The 13,607-nt window shown below is 43.1% G+C and overlaps 1 protein-coding gene across 6 annotated transcripts in view; it reads right to left on the bottom strand.

Moving 5' to 3' along the window:
- LOC117488543 (ephrin type-B receptor 1-B) overlaps positions 1-13,607 on the bottom strand; it is a 147,164-nt gene that overhangs the window by 93,643 nt on the left and 39,914 nt on the right. For all 6 annotated transcript variants that reach the window (XR_004556537.1, XM_034137523.1, XM_034137525.1 and 3 more), the window contains exon 2: positions 7,001-7,065. Coding sequence is in view for 5 of the 6 variants with exons in the window: in XM_034137523.1 (XP_033993414.1) it covers positions 7,001-7,065 (65 nt within the window). In the remaining variant the exon portion in view is untranslated. The remainder of the gene's footprint in view (positions 1-7,000; positions 7,066-13,607) is intronic.

The raw sequence follows: 13,607 nt of genomic DNA, 5'->3' as shown, positions 1-13,607 counted from the left end.
TCATTATTAATACTTGCATTTTCAATTACTGGCTGGTTGCTTTGTAGCAGCATCTGATTTGCTGGGCTAAATATATTTTTGAAATTAGCTGCTTGTGAACACAGCCTTCATAGACATTGTCTTAGTAGTTATAATTGCAGCTTCAACTATTTACATGGCAGGTTTGAAATGAACACAAATGCTCTTTGTTTTCGCCCAAGAAGAATGACATTTAAATGTAACTGCAAGCACTTTAGCCTCATTATTTCTAAAGAAGGTTTAAAATACGAGCATCTGATTATTAACACAAACATACATTAAAGAAATGTGTGGGCGGCAGAGCTTTTACAAGATGGCTTGACATAGTTTGTGGGAAAACTGAAAAAAAGCTGATGTTTAAAATAATACAAATTTTGTACTGGAAGCTTTCTAATTAAAACATTTGAGCAATATATTCCACTGCAACATTTGGCAAACAAAAAAAGGACAGCTTGAAATATGGCTATAAGAATCTGAGATAGAAATATCCTCTTTTTATTCTACTGCTCATTTCATGAATTGTGGGATCAATGTGAACATGTTCAACTATAATGAGTATTATAAATGTCAGCTTCCAATTATGGCAGGTTTGTGAAAATAAGTATACAACGATTCAAAGAAACTCAGGTTCTTACACAATCATCTTAGTACTGAATAAGTAATCCTAGAAAGTAAATCAGTACAAGTTGTGGAAAGCTTAATATACTAAACAAGGTTATTTAAATCCAAAAAGAAGGTTAATATTATAGTAACAGATAATAGATTCCATTTTTGTTTTACTATTATCTCACAATGCACCTGGAAACACCCACTCAGGTAGCTTCAGAGAAACAGTGCAGCTGCCAGTGCCTCAGCAGATCTTACCTCGAGTCTTTCTGTGTAAAAGGCTAAAGCTGTGAGTATTGTATTAAAACCTTACAGCCTCTGCAACCATACCGTGCTATAGTGTAGGATGAGAAGGAGCGGAGGACAACTAAATGATTCACCATGACCCTGTGTGTGTGTGTGTGTGTGTGTGTGTGTGTGTGTGTGTGTGTGTGTGTGTGTGTGTGTGTGTGTGTGTGTGTGTGTGTGTGTGTGTGTGTGTGTGTGTGTGTGTGTGTGTGTGTGTGTGTGTGTGTGTGTGTTGAAATTGGAGATGTGCACTTACACACCAGTAGGTATGAAAAGAGAAGGAAATGAACTTAATAAAAGTGGAGAAAGAAGGGCTAAAGAGAGATAAATCCAACGATAAAGTAGCACGAATCTGAACTGAAGAGTAAGGGTTTAATGATGCACAGTGGACAAAAGCTATATGACTCAAATGGAATGATTTAACAATTTGGACAGGGAATGAAAGAAATACAGAGAAAGGGTGAAATAGCGAAGAAAGATTGAAAGCTGTCTCTCTGCAGGATACGTGGCCCCCTATGGCCCAAGGCGTTGCCATTTAGCAACCACAAAAGAACATGTCAGCAGGGGACAGGAGAATGGCAAGGTATCGAGGCTTTCAGGAGCAAAGGGGCCTTGCCTGTATATGTGCGTGTGTGTGTGTGTGTGTGTGTGTGTGTGTGTGTGTGTGTGTGTGTGTGTGTGTGTGTGTGTGTGTGTGTGTGTGTGTGCGTGTGTGTGTGTGTGTGTGTGTGTGTGTGTGTGTGTGTGTGTGTGTGTGTGTGTGTGTATAAAAACCCTGCAAAGCATGACACATGACAGCCCTATCCTCCAGACACAAAGATATGGAGAGGGAGCGAGAGTGGGGGGGGTTTGGTGGTGTTGGTTAGGTAAAGATAGAGCAAAAAGAGTGCCTGAGCTTTGAGACAGACAAGCTAGAGTAAAGAAAAACAGGAAAAAGAGTCACGGAAACAGTGAGAGTGAGAGTGAAGGTGGTGGAGAAGAATGAAAGGATTTACTGCTATATCTGCCAGCTCTGTATGACTGCTGAAATAGCAGGAACTGCAGGTACCGGGGTAAAACACAATCACTCCCACACTCGCATAAGTCAGCCAGCCTCCAGCCACTCCTTCGCACACCAAATTCATACCAAATTAAGGATAGACTCATATACCCATCCTTTCTTCCATGGTTTCATCCCTTTCTTGTTTTATTTATTCCCTGACGATCAAAAAAATTCCTTGGCTCCTTATTCATCCAAGAGAATTGTTACTTGTGAAATTTGGAGAGGAAATCCACAGGACGGAAATCAATAGTTGAAGAGAGTGGAAAAGATTGGAGGAAGAAAATGTAAAACAAAAAAGAAAAATTCTATTTGTGTTTCACCCCGACTGCAATCCTCTAAATATGTAGATGCTGCCGTCTTGTTCATGTTTTCCTTTCAAATGATTTGGAATGTAAATTCAATCGTACCTCGAAAACAAATGTTCAGAGCTAAAATGTGACATGGGGGGGCTAACAAAATCACATAAAACATACACACGAACGCCCAAACTCACAGACAGAAAGCGATGGATGCAATTTGATCTAGGCGGTTCATTGCCTCACTATTCTGTCTTCAAGCTGAGCAGAGATGCCTGTGTCTAAGCTCGGAGGAAATTCAGTTGTTTTGCTACACATCCAAATCACACTAAATAACTGAGGAAGCAAAATGATACAGGTATGCCAGTGACATAAACATTTCTCCTTTATGTGTGCGAGTACATTCATTTTAATTTGTAACCGTTTCTGTAGCATTTGTGAAGGGTAATATGTTTAGGTCAATTCTTAACCATGTGTGCTCTTTCTATCTGTGTGTGTGTGTGTGTGTGTGTGTGTGTGTGTGTGTGTGTGTGTGTGTGTGTGTGTGTGTGTGTGTGTGTGTGTGTGTGTGTGTGTGTGTGTGTGTGCGTGTGCGTGTGCGTGTGCGTGCGTGTAATGAAGGCACTCTTCTCACCTGGCCGCTGAAGCACAGCCAGCATGAGTCACTGTCGTTTTTCTCTTCTCATTCCATTTCAGCTTGAGCTTCGCAGGTTCAAAGTTCGCCTCCATCCCTCACTCTCTTTTTCACTCGTGTTTTTTCCTCTCCATCTCCCTCTGACTCTTATTATCTACATTCAATCAGCCTCTTTCTTTCTTCTTCACTTTCCTCCTTTTACTTTTCCCTCCTGTGCTTCCTTATGCCGGCTGAGCTGCTGCCTGTCTGTCTGTCAGGATATGAATAATTGAGGTGTATTGAGTCTGGTCAGCAGATGGTGAGATGCCTGTTATGGATCTATCTGTGCTCTTTAGGAATCGCTGAGTGTGTACTGCACCTGTCCAGTTAACGCTCACAGGAGCTTTGCTTAAGCCCAGGCTGGGCACCATCAAAAATGTGTCACCACCACCAGAAAGAGCACTTGTGCCCGCTCAAATGTGCAGACGCAGATTTGCAACACAGAACTCAGGCTCTTGAACATTAACCTGAGCACACACAAGTCCACATGTGGAATTAGAAGAAAGTGAGAAACACAAGCATGTCAGGGTTAGATCCATTCTGTTCTTAATCCCTTCTTATGCACCTGTTCCAACCAAAGGGATTTCTCTAAAGTCTCTTCATCTTTCAGCTTCTGTCTAACTCCCAGTACCTTGTCATGTCTGTTGTGTCCCCCGGTGTTTGTCCTCCTCTCCCCCTGTCTGCTCACTTGGCAAATTCTTTATCCCTCTCTTTCCCAAGCCCCTCACCAACCTGCCCTGTTTCTCCACGCTTGACGACACCCACAGCCTATGTCAGCGCAGCCACCGCCGCCCTTAATACCCCTTAACCCCCCAACACCCCTCCCCTCAAGGCTCTCACCTTAAAGCCTGAACTCTGTCTGTGACCTCCCAGAGTCACAAGTTAACCCAAGCTCTCTTCCACACGCACACCCATATTGAAGTTCTGCACGGCTGCCTTTTTTTAGTCCTGTTCACACAAAGTTGATCTCTTACCCTCTCGCTCCAGTTTTCCTAATCCCTCCCTTTTCAACCCTGTTCCTGATCCTGCAACCCTTTTCAGCTGCTCCGACATAACTTCTACATTTCTTCTCACAGGTCCTTTCATCCCACACTCTCTGCCCTTTCCTCTCTTCCCCACTCACTTCACACTCCCCCGAACGCCATCCAGCAAAACACATTTTTTCCCATACCAAGTCATTAAAGAATATGAAGAAAAATCACTTTTTAAATTGTTTTAAGTTTTGGCCAATTAAAAAAAAGTGTTTTATTTCCAGGTTCTTACCCTGTTTTGGCAACATAAAAACATTTCAAGTTAAAACAGGGAAGAGTATAAGGAAAAAAAGAGAAAAAGAGACTTCTTCTTCTCGCACGTAACACCTTTTGCACCATTTCTTTAAAAACACCTAGAGAACAAACACTTGCTCTTCTCCTACTTCACTTTGCTGTACATACATTGTTCACACTGAAACCAGATACTGTGAGAAAACACATTTATGTCCACAACTAAAGTGAGATAACTTTAAAGTTTGGTCAAACTTGGGTAAAGAGGTTTTTTTACATAAATAGTTCGTTAGATTTTCTTTGAAAGCCTAATGAAGAAAGACCAGGTTCATCATTTAAATGAGGTTTCAGAAAACAGGTTGTGTTATATGTGTGTGTGTGTGTGTGTGTGTGTGTGTGTGTGTGTGTGTGTGTGTGTGTGTGTGTGTGTGTGTGTGTGTGTGTGTGTGTGTGTGTGTGTGTGTGTGTGTGTGTGTGTGTGTGTGTGTGTGTGTGTGTGTGTGTGTGTGTTGTCCTTAATGTTAGATCCGTCACGTGAAAACATGGCACGGTTGAGGGCATGTGTCTTTAGGAGACTCTGTATTGTCCTTAGGTAGGTGTGCATGAAAGGAAAACAGACTGTAGGTAAGAAAGAAAGTCAGGAATGACTCGAAAGGGGAGACAGACACAGAGAAAAAAGTAATGGTAGGGGAAAGTGGAATATATCCAACTGAAATGAAACAACAGAAAAAGACGGAGCGAAAATGTACATTATTAAAGAATATTGTTTGCTGTACACATCTGTTTTCCTTCTGAGCCCTTCTCTACGGCAGAGGCAAACATGGGAGTGTGCATCCGCATATTGCCGCACCATTATACATTCACATGGCCAACCCTGATATGTCCTTGTGTTTACACCGCTGGAACTAATGACACTGCTTCTGCAATCCTTCAAAATTAACCCCCCCAGGTCAGCCAAACACACACACACACACACACACACACACACACACACACACACACACACACACACACACACACACACACACACACACACACACACACACACACACACACACACACACACACACACACACACACACACACACACACACACACACACACACACACACACACACACACACACACACTTCGTATAAACTCCAGAAGGATACGTTACAAAAAGAAAGTCATGAGTTGTATTTAATAGCAAAGGGACAACTCTTGTGTGAGTGTGCCCTTGTTCTTGTTGTGTGTGTTAGAGAGGCAGTTACCAGGCAAAGACAAATAAATTGACCACTTACAAATACAAACAAATCCAGTACAATTTAAATAAATGAAAATATGTAAGTGTAGATATGCAAGTATTCACATGGCTAACACATTCTGTATCTTTAAATAGACACCAATGTTCACCTTATTATAGCCTACAGCCATGGATATGAGATTGACCTTTCGCCATGACTACATGCAATATGTCCATTATATAACATTTGGTGAATTTGTATTTTGTGTGTGTGTGAATTTCTACCCAGCATCACTCACACACTTCCAGCAAGGTCAAAGCATGCTCAGTTCTTCCATTGAGTGGTATGAGTGTATTCTCCCTACAGCAGGTCTCTCCGTGCCTGAACCTTTACACCAGGAGAAGCTTAAAAAACTCTGCTCAACACAGACAGGAGGCTCTGTGTGCCTGGAGGCATGCTGAACTGAACAGGCTTTACTGGAAATAGAACTGTAGATGTCTCTAGTTACTAGATACTTCCTCTTCACAAAAGAAAATTGACAGTGTGAGGCTGATTCATTATTTAAAAATCATGTTTATTCCATTGCATACTTTTAAATTATGTAAGTGTGGACCCAACTAATCATTTAAATTTGAAAACAATTATATTACAAAAATATATTTGGTGAGTGAAAATATATACACACAAACATACATTTGTACACACATAAACAATCTCTCTGGTTATTCCATGGTCCAGGTTGTTTTAGTTAATACTCCTTTAGGGAGACTAAAGGAAATGTGGACTGCCACACTCTCCAATATTTAAACAGAGGCAAAGGTGTGTTTAAGAGCAATAAAACCTCCCTTTACACGCGTGTTAAATGCCTCGTAAAGACCCACAGACCCAGAAAATGAAGGAAAGAGTCATTGTCTGTCCTGGATGGCTCTTGCCAGATTCATGCTATCAGTGTTAGTCTATGGAGCTTAAAATATTGAATTAGGGCAAAGAGAACAAGGCCCTAAAATGGTCTTTAAATCCATTAGTGTAATAGGGCAATCATACTTTTGATACTGTGATTCTTTCAGAAAAAAAAGAAACCTGTTCCGATTCAGATGACTTTGCACTTTCTTCCATTTCCACCGCTTTCATGTGCATGAAACTACCTGAATGTTGAAAATAGTTCTCCAAAAATCTGACAAAGCCCTGAGTGTTTCCATCTTCTTAGCTCCTCCTCCCCCGTTTCATCCTAATACCTCCACTTCCCTGCATAAATGTATCATCACAGTATCATTATGTCTATGGTATCCCCCAGCCTCCATTTACAGGGACTTAGGTACTGTGTTCTGGGGCTTAGGTGGGCCCATTATGTCATTAAGTCATTATGAGCTAGGACACAGAGAAAATAATACCCATAATAGGAGCTACATTGGGCACTACTTAAGTCTATACTCCCATCCTGAATGCCTTCCTGCCTATTTGTCTGTCTGGTTGTAGAACTGTACGTGCACTGTGTTTCACGTTACATATCACCGTATCTTTTCCCCATCAGAAATAGTTTGCACAGTTTTTTACCCAGCATGCTTAAGTCCTAGCAATATCCGACTCACCCCAGAATTTGGATATGCTGTCCAGCCCAGTTCAGCTGTGGCCACCCGAGTGTCCATCACGGTCTCTGCAGCGAAGGAAGAGGGAGAGAGAGAGAGAGAGAGGAAGACAGTGGTTAGCCTCAGGAAAGCTATTTTGAGTATCATTCCACAGAGTTGAACTGCATTCAAGCCCCAGTGATCACTTGACACTATCATTGATGCACAGAGAGGAGATGAATCCTTTCACAGCGCTTCATCCATCTCTGCAAGACTTCTGTTAAGACAAGAGACATGGAAACAAAGCTTTGGCACTTTTGCTGGAAGGAATGTCTGAGAGCCTCTGTCATGCTGTTAAATGCTGTGCTTTGTATTGTGTTCTCTCTGTGTGAGCAGGACAACCAGTGTGTGCATCCTGCCTTTGTCTGTGTGCGGGCGTGTGCATGCATTGGAGTGGATGTGGTTGTATTTGTCTGAGTGCACATGAGTAACACAGCATGGGTTTGCATGTGATTGTATGTTAGTGCTCAAATGTGTCACATTGTTTACACAGAAAAACGGATTCACAAATGCAGAGGGAGCCCTCCAAGACGAGGCCTTTGCAGTGTGTTTACTCTGAGTGGGGACCTTTAGATATACAGTCTATGGTGGGGACATACAATGGAAACTAGTTTGGCAGAGATCCCAATACTGTTTGTGTCGGTTATAAAATATATATGTTTCCAAAATGTGCAGTATTGAGAGAGCTTTATTGACAAGGGGCAAAGATGTCTTGTGTTTCTCTGAGCATTTTTACTGAATCTCAAGATGCACCTTCTATTACTATATCGCGCTCTGGTTGCAAACAAAAATGAGACAATAAAAAGTTATGGTCTCTGAAAGTAAATCTGTCATAGGGGAACAGTTTTAGATAATTTATCTATCTCACTTGCGTCTTGTATTACACAAGGTGTCTTATCTGGCCCCATGTCTATGTAATATAAGACAAAGATTACCTCTTACTAATCCTCAGTGACACATCTTAGACAAATAAGTTTGGCAGTTCCCCAATGAAGTTTGTCATCCCCGTTTTGATTAATATCTGCCCTGTTGGCAGACTGAAATGTGGAAACCTGATAGTGGAAAGAAGAGAGAAGTATGACTGGTCGATCCTGCTCCTCTCTCTCACACACAGATAGATTTATAGAGTGATGGACTGGATGACATGTTGGCCTTAGCAGTGTAATGATAGATTCATAATTTCCCCGGTTACTGACAGTTTATGTCTGGCTTAAACCTTCCCTCTTATTGAGAGTGAACCAGGGCATATTTCATGTTTTTTTTATGTCCCCTGCCACAACATGCCCTGAGTAGAGTCTGTTGTGGCCAGACAGATAAAAAACAGAGACAGAGGAGTGGATGGTATGTCTGGGTGATCTCTGGTAGATAAGCAGGTTGTGTGGGGATTTTCAGAGCAACGGCGGTTGGTGTCTTTGGCTTGGAAGTCTTCCACTATCACAGCAACGGTTGGCTAGCGACGCCCACACGTGTCGTTGATAAGAGAGAAATCTCACTCTGATTGAATGCAAAGACACAACCAGCAGACGCTGTCCTTGTTCAAGAAGAGGTTTCAGCCCTAAGCACCCTCCCTGTACCTACTCCTCCACAGGAAGCACACACCAGCAGCTGTTGCTTACTTGGAATCTGACTGAACTTGCAGTGATTTGGAAATCATTCCAAATGATGGAGCACTCGAAGCCCGTCATCTGCAGTTCAAGTGGTCTTGGTAAAAAACAAGTACACAGAGGATGAGTGACAAGCCACCGGTAGGAAAGAAAGAGGCTTTTCATTCTCAATCTCCACTTACTGGGAGAAAATGTCCTCAGACATGAAACCAATTAGCCTAGGTAATTCAGCTGCACACACAAGCACTTACACAGATACACATTAAGCCACAAACGGACACACATGCTGAGCACATACACACACACATATACACACGCAGTCACACATTCACCAGCCAACTCAGAGAGCAATTTTCTGTGTACACCTACAGTGACAGCCTTGTTCACACCAGCTTCCATCAGAGTATTTCAATTTCCCTAAGATCAGCCTTGCCTTGTCTAGTTTCCACAGTCAGCCAGCTAGCTCCAGCCTGCCTGCCTGCCTGCATGTGCGTCTCGCTGTCAGCTGTGGAGATAGGAGCATGAAAGAACCCTAAGCGCCAGCCAGCGTTGTGGGGACTGCCAACCCTTTCTCAGGGGAAATCACAGAAGCTTTAGTCAAATCACACGGGCACTTGGTAGGCCATTTCCCATTTCCTTTTAAAAGCAAGGAAGGGGGAAAGGAGGTGCAAGATGGCGAGGGTAGGAAGCAAAAAAAAGGTCAAAGGCCCTTGGGAGGGCTGGATGAGCCATATCATGTGACCTAATGTCCACCATTAGCAGAATATCAGAGTAGCAGATGAGTGAATGGAGTATGCTAAGTGGTTATTAGCAACAGGGTGGGACTCGCACAGCCGTCATGCCAAGGCTCACACACCTGTCCACTGGCACTGGGGATTTGGAAAATGTCCCTTGTGTACGTGTATGTGTGTGAGTTTTAAATTAGCTGTTATGTGGACCATTCATCCATTTAATCATAAGTGGATTTGAAGAGATTCCTTTTAAAACAAGCAACCCACATTAATTGGATAAGCCAGCTCTTTTATGGCAAATTCAGGTTTATTGTTGAAATTATAATTTATTAAATGACCTAAGCTGCGAAAAACAATTAGGTTCATAGCAACATATCATTACCGTTTTATAGGAGAAATTGTCAAATTGGCTTCTGGTCATTTTTCAATGAGAACATCTTTTAGGCACAGATACATTGATTTGTATATATAGATTTTTTAAACAACTTTTTCTGTGTGTTGTCTAGTAACTGTAAATATGCATTTTAAGTACTGTAGTTGAAAAACATATTTCCTTTGACTTATCTTTCCTCACTGTATGTGGGATCCAGGAATTTAACGCTCCATTACTCCTCAGCTTAGCCTATAAGACACACTTAAACAATGTGTCCTCCCTTTCCATGTCTCCCTGATTCCAATCGCAGTAAAGTCTGACCGCACATCCTGTTACTATCTCTCCCATCAGTTTTTACCAAGTCATTTGGAAGATATAAGACAACAACTAGCTGTAGTCCCTTATGTTTGGAGGGTAGCCCAGAGCGTTTTCTCCTGCATTCATATTCTGCTATGTCAGCTCCACCTGCAAGCTCCAATAAATTAAACACTGCCAGGTTCACTAGCAGTTCAGTCTGTGGGAAAATTATTAACATAGAGAGCTTAATGTTGACTAAGTCATAAATCAATTGGAAAACAATAGCTTGTAGGTGTCAGGGTAGCTTGCCTGGTATAGATTCAACGAGCTGCAAGGCTGGGGGATGTATTGTGACTACATCGCGGAATATTAGTTACTCTCAAACATAGAACGGATGTGGTTTGGCTCATTGTGTATGGCTCGCTAAAGCTGATACACTCCCAGTGTTCTCGTCGAAACCCAGAAGTCACAAGCCGAGCCAAAATCAAGGCTCAACGGAGGGCCTTAGCTTCCATTGCCAGAAAGCACAGCTCCTTCTCATTAGCAGCAAGTGGCAGATCAATACCAAATGGTAGGCTGTTTCCACAGATACAGAGAGAGGGATAGAGAGAGGGAGGCAGAGAAATGAAAAAGCGAGAGAGACTGCATTAAACATTGATGGGGCCTTGCTCTACAGATCGATAAGGCAGCCCTCTTCACACAATTACACGTCAGCAAGCAGTCGCATGATACATCACATGCACACACATGATTGCATATTGCTTGCATTTTGGGCAAATAACAACTATACATGAGAATTCAGCGAAACATAGCGGCATAAGTGGATGCGCCAGTCTCTCCTCCTTCTTTGAGCCTCTATGTCTGATTTTAATTCCTCAGTTTACAGGTCAGAATCACAACACGTCCGTATAATTCCCCCCCTTTGTTGCCATGTCTGTATGATTGTATGGCTGCTGGTTGATAGAACATGTGCTGAAGCGCCTCTCTCAAGCTCCCTGGCTCCTTAGTCAATATGGCAGGCCATTCTCTGCGGATTTCCCTACCCAATCCCCCCCCCCCCCCCCCCCCCCCCCCCCCCCCCCCCCCCACAACGGTCTCCTGTTCAAGGATGGTGGTGCACTTTGTAATTCAATGAGACAATCATGTCCAGATGCTGGATGCTGGGCTGAGAGGGCCTACTCTTTGTGATTGTAGCGACAAACTGATATAAGATCCGAGGGCCTTGAACAACATTTTTTAAGAGGGGTTTATCTTTTCTTAGAAATGGAATCAAGATGTGAAGATAAAGACAGGGAGGTATTGAAGGGGAATAGACAGACAGAGGAAAAGACAGAGATGAAAAACCAAGATGAGAAATCAGCGGGATTGAAATGAGCACTTAACAATGATGAAGCCCTGTGGTAGCCTGCTGAGCCTGGCATCTTAATATGAGGCTGAACACAAAGTGACAAACAAACATGAGTAAAGGCTGCTGCTTCTCCCCAACTAATCAGCCGTCCACTCAGGGGATTTATGAATAAAAAGGGAACGTTTTTGACACACTGAAGTCATTTCTGAACAAATCGTGTGGAAGTCTGTCACACGGACACTATTCACTCCCATCAACCTGGGAAATCACACAAGAAAGAGTGGGTATTGGACTGGAAAACAGGACCAGCTCAAGTCCAACATGGTTGACAGCATTGAGCTGCTTTAAAACATGGTGACTGGGTTTATGTCAGATCACTGCTTCAGGGTAAAAAGAATATGAAAGAGGTGATGCCTTTGATTGAGTCACCGTGTTCAACAGAGAAGACAATCCGTGTGAACACAGATGTATGACTTCTCTAATCTGTGCCACACTAAAGCCTTGTCACTCAAAGTGAAGGCTTTTCGCTTTAAATAGAAGATACAGAGCAGTCAACAGGAACGTATCAAAAGAAATATGTTACTTCTATGTCTCCCCTGAAGACAGAAATGACAATGTCGCTCATTTGAAAATTGAACTGAAAATAATCTGCCATCCTTTGAGACATAAACTGGGAGTGATGGGATACCGCATCGGTGAGCCACAGAGGGAATAAGTGAACAGGCTCACAAATCACAGATTGCATACACACACAAATGTATTAACAGTGTTCTGGGCTTGCAGACACTCGCTTTGGCTGAGTGAAAATAACATTTTCAGCAGGAAAGAAGACCAGGTCAGCTTCAGGGACAAGAGACACAGCCAATAGAGCTGAGAGAAGACAGAAGAGGGGGCTTACAGGAGCTAGAGTAGGATCAGCAGCAGATGTTAGCAAGAATGCCTCAGTCACAAGACAGGGAAATGAATAAACATGCAGTATCTGCACAACCTGATGGAATTATCCTATCATCACAGCAAGGTGACATTCTCTTGGCCTTACACATCTGGGCTGCCACATCCCATAAAACTTAAGATTCAACCTTGCGGCACAGCAGCCGCTCTCTTTCCCCCTTACCGGTTTGCAATACAGTTGCTGTGGAGGGGGAACAAGAAATCACAACAACCCCCCTTAAGGCGGGGTAGGCAAAAACAGACAGGTACACAGTCAATGCACACCAAGGGCTGGAGACAACAAGCTCACGTATCTAATCATATCGTCATGGTCACTCACTCATTCAGCTTTGCAACAGAAACAATTATACAACCCCCTCACCACACATACGCACACTTCACACCTCTCTCTTTCTCCCTCCTTTTCTTCTGCCCTTGTTCTCTCTCTCTCTTTCTCTCCCACCCATTCCCTCTCTCCTGGTCAGGGGAGAGAGGTTAGGCACATCATTTGCATTCATTAACATTACATTAGCAGACAGAGTGATCTTTAGAAATCAGGCTGCCGGAGAGTGTCATCTATAATTCATCATAACCCCACCACCCAGCCCTCTCGCTCTCTCTTTACCTCCACCTTCTTCTCCTCCCTCTTCCCTGTCCCACACATCCATCCGTCTTCCCCCTCGCCCTCCCTCAGTGTAATCCCAGCGCATCCTTTCTCCTCCTCTTTTCCACGCATTTCTTCACTCTCCATTTACCACCGTCTTTCATCTTCTTCACTTCTACCGAGTCTATTTTTCTGCCTTCTCGCTTCTATTACTTCCCCTTATCTTTCTTTCTCTCTGCCTGCGGTTAATGACAGGCTACATGGGGGTTTGGTTCACTTCCTGCATGAGCTCTATGCAGGATAAGGAGAAGAGGGGACACACCCAAAAACCACAATATACTGTGCACCTATAAGCATCAGTCTGAGGGACAATACTAAGCCTAGGATCTCCCGGCTTTTATACAGGGCTCTCTCTTCTGACCCATCGACCTGTGCTTATTACAAAATAAATATTTACTCACACACACACACACACACACACACACACACAGACACACACACACACACACACACACATACACACACACACACACTCACTCTCTCACACACACACTTAACACTTCTTTCTCAACTGCATCTTAAATAAACTTCTTCTCTTCTTCGTTAGTGGCTCAGTCAGTAGGGGCTTGGACTGTGAGCCGTAGGCTCGCCGGTTCAAGTCCCCGACCAGACCTAAATATGGAG

Source organism: Trematomus bernacchii, unplaced genomic scaffold, assembly GCF_902827165.1.
Source record: "Trematomus bernacchii unplaced genomic scaffold, fTreBer1.1, whole genome shotgun sequence".
Taxonomy (NCBI): Eukaryota; Metazoa; Chordata; class Actinopteri; order Perciformes; family Nototheniidae; genus Trematomus; species Trematomus bernacchii.
The sequence above is the reverse complement of the archived record's forward strand: the minus strand, read 5'-3'. Positions and strand labels throughout refer to the sequence as shown.